Source organism: Melitaea cinxia, chromosome 14, assembly GCF_905220565.1.
Source record: "Melitaea cinxia chromosome 14, ilMelCinx1.1, whole genome shotgun sequence".
Lineage (NCBI taxonomy): Eukaryota > Metazoa > Arthropoda > Insecta > Lepidoptera > Nymphalidae > Melitaea > Melitaea cinxia.
This window is the reverse complement of record NC_059407.1, coordinates 14,006,478-14,012,477: the sequence shown is the minus strand read 5'-3', so window position 1 is coordinate 14,012,477 and position 6,000 is coordinate 14,006,478. Positions and strand designations below refer to the sequence as shown.

Here is a 6,000-nt window from a genome sequence, read left to right as displayed (position 1 = left end):
TGTAGATATTTATAACAATATAAATAAAATAATATAATAAAAGTACTCTTCGTTTTTAATCAAATTAAAATCTCACTCAAATAGTAATCACTTCCATCGGCAAAAATGCACAGGAAAATTCGAATTCAATCCGAAATTTCTATATTCAAAAAGAGCACCGACGTATGCACAAAAAAAAACATACTTGCATATTCCGCATCAGATTTTCGAGTGTAGGAGTACCAATACCATTCGTATCTATCATTCATTAGCACAGCTAGAATCCAATACGACATTTTTTACAATCCCCGGGCACAAAGAACGGGCGTCCTCCCCACACAAGCAAATATGGCCATACAAACAGAGCGCGCTCGTGTGTGTAGAGAAAAACTTGAAAAAAATCCGACTGACCCGCGCACACATACGTAACGCCACGAAAAAAATCACTGACACAAAGAAAGTCTACCGAAAACTTCAATACGAACTTTTGTACGCGCACATAAACAATCTCGCACACTAGTGACGTTCACAAGGAAATCGCGCGAGTGTGCGTGATTGCACCGCGTAAGTATAAGGGCTAAACTTAGCGTTTGCTTGTGGGTGTGCCCACTGTTGCTAGAATCGAAAACTTCAGCAGGACATCACGCAACTTGCACATTAAAGTGCAGCGGAAGTGAGACCTTAAGATCTATTATATAAGAGTAATTTTCATGTAATTCATTCGGTAACTGTTACGTTTAGCCAGTGAGGACGGAGGTGCGCAGCGCGGGTAGTTTTCGTATGAAAGTTGTGGCGCGAGATGCAACGAAGGGTATGGATATATGCGAGTGTATCGTCGTCTCACTCGCTCCTCCCGCCGCCCGGGGCAGGGGGAAGGCCGGGGGTGGAGGGGTGTCGTGTCGCGTTGATGAACATTTTTCTCATTTTTTTCCTTATTTTTACGCGAATCGTTTTTAAAGGGTTTCGTCATAATTGCGAAGCGTCCGATTATGTTGACGACCGATAAGCTGCCTCTAATAATTAATCACAATATCGTTTATTTTATCTGTTACGTTCGAATGTAAATTTAATAGTCTATTAAACAATTGCACAGAACAAATTAAAAAAAATATTCTAATGATTTATTAACTTAAATAACACTACTAACATACGTTTTAAAATTTTCACTCTAGGAATATTGCAATTAGTTCAGATGCCACGAGGAAAAATAAAAAAATTATAGGAACAACACGAATATAAGAAAAAAATCTATAGGTTTTTTTTGTAATATATTATAATGTGACAATAAATATAACGAAATTAAGTAGAACGCGGACCTCCTCGCAAGTGTCCGCAGACTTGTACGCATGTCTCGAGTGTTACGTCTCTCGGCGGGAAACTTATTTTCCCGCGTTTTCTCAGTCAGCCGCCATATTTGTTATTTGTTTTTCTAATGGCAATCTTAGTAAAACACGAATAATTTTATAATTATAAATTCTAAAAAATGTAATAAATAAACGTCGTTCCTCATTAGATTTAATTTATTAATCCACACATTTCTAATTTTTTTTTTTAATTTTTCATAATCTAAAAGCTTCGAAAACTTTTCAATACGACCCGCTTAATTAGGGAAAATTTTGATTAAAAAAGAAAAAACGAGCAAAGAATTTTTAAAGCAATATTTATATGTGAAAAGTTTTCACGATTTCGATAATAAAGGCGATCGGCTTATCCGTGCACGTTTCAGCATCTCGTTCGGGGGAAGTAAAAAAAAAACCGGAGCCGGGCGTCAGTCTCGCTGACACCGCGGCGCTGGCCGCCCGCATCCAACGTTATTTAATTTTATTAAATTTGTTACACGTGTTTCATTTCGCGTACATTCGGACGGCGGTTTTTCGCGTCATGTGAAAAAAAATTGTGATTTCGGACCCTAAACAAAATGGAACACCGTGAACCTATTTCGTCAAACGAAAACATTTTTTCGGCAATATAAATAAAATTCTAAACCGCATAAAAACTAAACGCAGTTTAAAACTAGGTTCTTTTATTCGGTTCTCTGATTTGTTCGTTTTTAATTTTTTTTTTTTCATTCACAAACTAATGCAGTTGAAACGGTTTGAGTTTATTATACCAATTTGAGTTTTTTTCGTTTCGAATGAAACTGTAACATACACGGATAGACCGGACCGACAGACGGGTAGAAGTAGAGAGAAGAGAAGAGAAGTAAAATGGCGCTAGCTTCTTCTGTGAGCCTCTACTACTCGATCGTGCAGCGGGCGGCGAGGCACTATCTAGAAGATTATTGTCACACAGGTACGTAGCTGACGCCGTTCAAAAATGCCGCCAAAATAACTCTATCCCAAATAATATATTTATAATTTAGGAACAACGGATGATTTGATCAAACTTAATTATTTATATGGTTACATCGTTTTATAATTAATTGCTTATTAATTAGAAAAGAATAAATAAAAAATATTTGTTAAATAATTATAAACTCATTAATTTTTACAAATAAATTATTACAATGCAAACGATTTAAGGATTATAAACAATAAAAAAAAAAACGAGAAAAAATCTTACAGCCGGTTTTTGGCCATCAAAAATGAAATAAGAATAATCAAATAAACGTTTGAAATATTTAATAAAGGAAAAAAAATCTGTATTATTATGCAATAAAAACTTTAACCGTCGTATGTTTATAATTACTTATTTTTTAATGCTTTTATTCTTCTTTCACGATCGTTATTTTAAAATTATTATTCATCGATTATATATGTTTATAAAAATATATTATGCAATAATGTTCGGATGACATTAAAGGAAAATAAACAAATCCAAAAAAATCAACTGATTGTCGCTAGTTAATAAATATGTAAATTCGAACATACAAGAATCCCTCTTAATTTTTATTACGCGCTCTTTTTACTGTTCAGACTATAAAAAGAAAATATAGAGGACAGATACGCTAACTTCAGCCGAAAGCGACAATAACATTACAACCTTTTTAGTGGTTTTTTTGTAACTTATTTACGAGCAGGTAATAAACTGACGCGGATCTCCTAAAACAAAACAGTATACTATAAATAAAATTTAATTTGCATTAAAACATTTTATTCGATTTAAAATGGTATTCATATAAATCTTTTTAAATTATTTTATATTACAGGTTGATTTGATTAGTAATTTTCCAATTTTTCGATATTATTTATAGAAATACATCAGGATTTTTTCATCGTCTAATAATTTATATATAATAAATCATTTTGTTTCGATAATTATGTCTGATGCATTTTATATATTACTAATATATTCTCTTTCAATAAATCTGCATTAAAAAAGAAGATGTGTTGTGTTGTTTGTAGATTTTTAATATTTTTTTTTTAGTTTTTTTCGAAAGTATTTGTCAGTTTTTTGATTTGTAATTGTATGTTTTAGATTTACTTAGAAATTTTATTAAGGCAGTAACTACAATAAATTTATAGAGAAACGATATATTGAACTTAAAAATGAGTAAAGCCTACTAATAAATATGCTTAAAGTACAGACACAGTCGACTAACCCTCGGGCAGGCAACTTAAAAAGTTAGCTGATGAGAACATACAAGTATAATATACCCTTGTACACCTAAAACTACGATCCACAGCTTCAACCAGTTTATCATAAAACAAAAAATATATATAACGATTTATAACAATGATAAAAAATTAATAATATTTTTAAAAATTTCACCCTTTTGTAACTAAATAGGACCAAAGATCTATCTATGTACGATAATAACTAAAATCTACACGGTTGTCTAATGAGAAATTAATTTAAAAAAAAATTATTAAGTTCAAAATGTTAATAAAGATCAGTAAAAGTTATAAAAAAATTAAATATATTTATTTTACAATAAACAATGAAACAATACCAATATATCTTGATCATCAATAATAATAATTGACGTTAAGTGTCCGACGGATGTCTTGAAATTATAAAACCTTAAACTTTTTGTTGAAAATATTTATCAGTTATAAATGACTCCATATATTATTTTAATAAAATTCTTTCTTTTTATTTCAATGTTAGTCATTTATTTAAGTGACAAAAATTGATTTATATGATTTTAATATTTTAAGCTACATCATTCTTTATCACAAAAAATATATATATGATGCATATATATTTATAGAATGTTAATATTCATTTATGTTAAATGCTTATTTTGTACTCAGAAATTTGTTCGTCTTTTTATTTCAATATCGATCGGTCGCTTCAGCCTGTAATATGTAATATCCCACCTGTAATATCCCACTGCTGGGTATAGGCCTCTTTCCCCATGTAGAAGAAGAATCAGAGAGCTTGCTTATTTTAGCTAAAGAAACTATGGTAGCCCATAAGCTTTAGACCACACGATTGAAGTAAGACTTACGAAAGTTAACTCCCTCTCTTTCTATCTTCACTGACTTATATCTTCCTCTCAACTTCCATTCGCCTCGCCTGATCGCACTTTTCGTAACGCTCTCGTCACGCATTCACCAACTTATTCCCCAAGTCAAGCGTACGTAAAGAAATTTTACTTTAAAAATACACAATACATATAATACATGTTAAAATACATTAAAATATCTTATTAGAACTTTGTATTCGTAATTAATATATAACCAAAACTATATAAATAAATACTATAACCATAAATGACTTTTTTTCTAACACTTTACTTAACAGTTTAAATATTTTTTATAAATTATTATAATACGTAAAAAAAATTAAGAATATGACAATATTGATATATGAAGTACTCGCATTTAGTAAACGGCGGTAAACTGCAAGTACACTGCGCCGCGGTGCGTCAAAACTTAAACTTAATTTGACTTCTTATCATCGACAATCAGAATAGGACTCCAAAAAATTATATAAATAAATAATAAATAAATAAAAAATATCTGTAACATACTCACGGAAGTCTTTTCCTACGGTAAGCAAGTTAATGCTTGTGTTATAGGTAACAGCCAACTGATATAACTACATTTTTTTTTTTCGATAAATACATAAAAAATAATACTAACCTATATATCAATAAATAAACATATCACGCCCAGACTCGAGGCGGGAATCGGACCCTCAACACCCGGAGCAAAAACCGGGGTCAGTACAAACTGCGCCAACGGACTATATTTAAAATATTTAGAACCAGCTGTGCCCGCAAATTCGTCTGCGTGGAATTTAACAAAAAAAAAGTATTCAGTTCGCAGAGTTATAAAATAAATAAATTTCTAAAAAAAAAGTAGCTAAGTTACCCCTTACAATATCGGCTATCTGTCAGTGAAAGTCCGGTCAAAATCGATCCAGCTGTTTCAAAGATTAGCCGGAACAAATAGACAGACAGACAAAAATTGTAAATATTGTTATTTTGGTATATATACCGTGTATTTAATATTACAAACAAACACTCCAATTTTATTTACTTGTATAGATAATGCGTACTATTGTAAGTAACATGCAATTTAAAATATGTGCATATTTTGTATTAGTAAAACAGTTGCAAGTGGTCCTATGAGAATATAATAGAATTTATACTCTTTTAACTCTATAACTGTCAATTGTTAAAACAGATATTTAATTGTAATAATAAAATTTAAAATATTAATTACCGTTAAGAGATGGAGCATAATTGCGTGTTTACATAATACGTCACAGAAATTCTTTTTAAGCATGCTCGTTTTTCCTTCGCAATTTTCTTTCACCCCCGAACAAAGGATGAATAAGTGAAGATAACTTTCGTAACGGAAAAGTCAGCGGTGCTAGAAATATGGCATGTTCTATCCATTGGGACATACTTTTGATCGCGATAAAAGCTGTAAAAATATACATTTTAAACAAAAAACATACTATAATATTACACGAATATCGCTAATTATAAATCAATTAACCATTTAATTGAATATTAAAACAAAAATAAAACCTTGATATTAATATAAGCACACTAAAAACCTACAACTAAACATCAACAACCGAACATATAAAAAACCCTTTTACAAAAAAAAAAAACAAATCCTT

At 30.8% G+C, this 6,000-nt stretch overlaps 1 protein-coding gene across 1 annotated transcript in view; it reads left to right on the top strand.

Annotated features, from left to right (window-relative positions):
- Positions 1 to 2,186: 2,186 nt before the first annotated feature.
- LOC123659422 (zinc finger protein 774) overlaps positions 2,187 to 6,000 on the top strand; it is a 46,146-nt gene continuing 42,332 nt past the window's right edge. The window contains exon 1 of the mRNA XM_045594638.1: positions 2,187 to 2,271. Coding sequence (XP_045450594.1) covers positions 2,187 to 2,271 — 85 coding nt within the window. The remainder of the gene's footprint in view (positions 2,272 to 6,000) is intronic.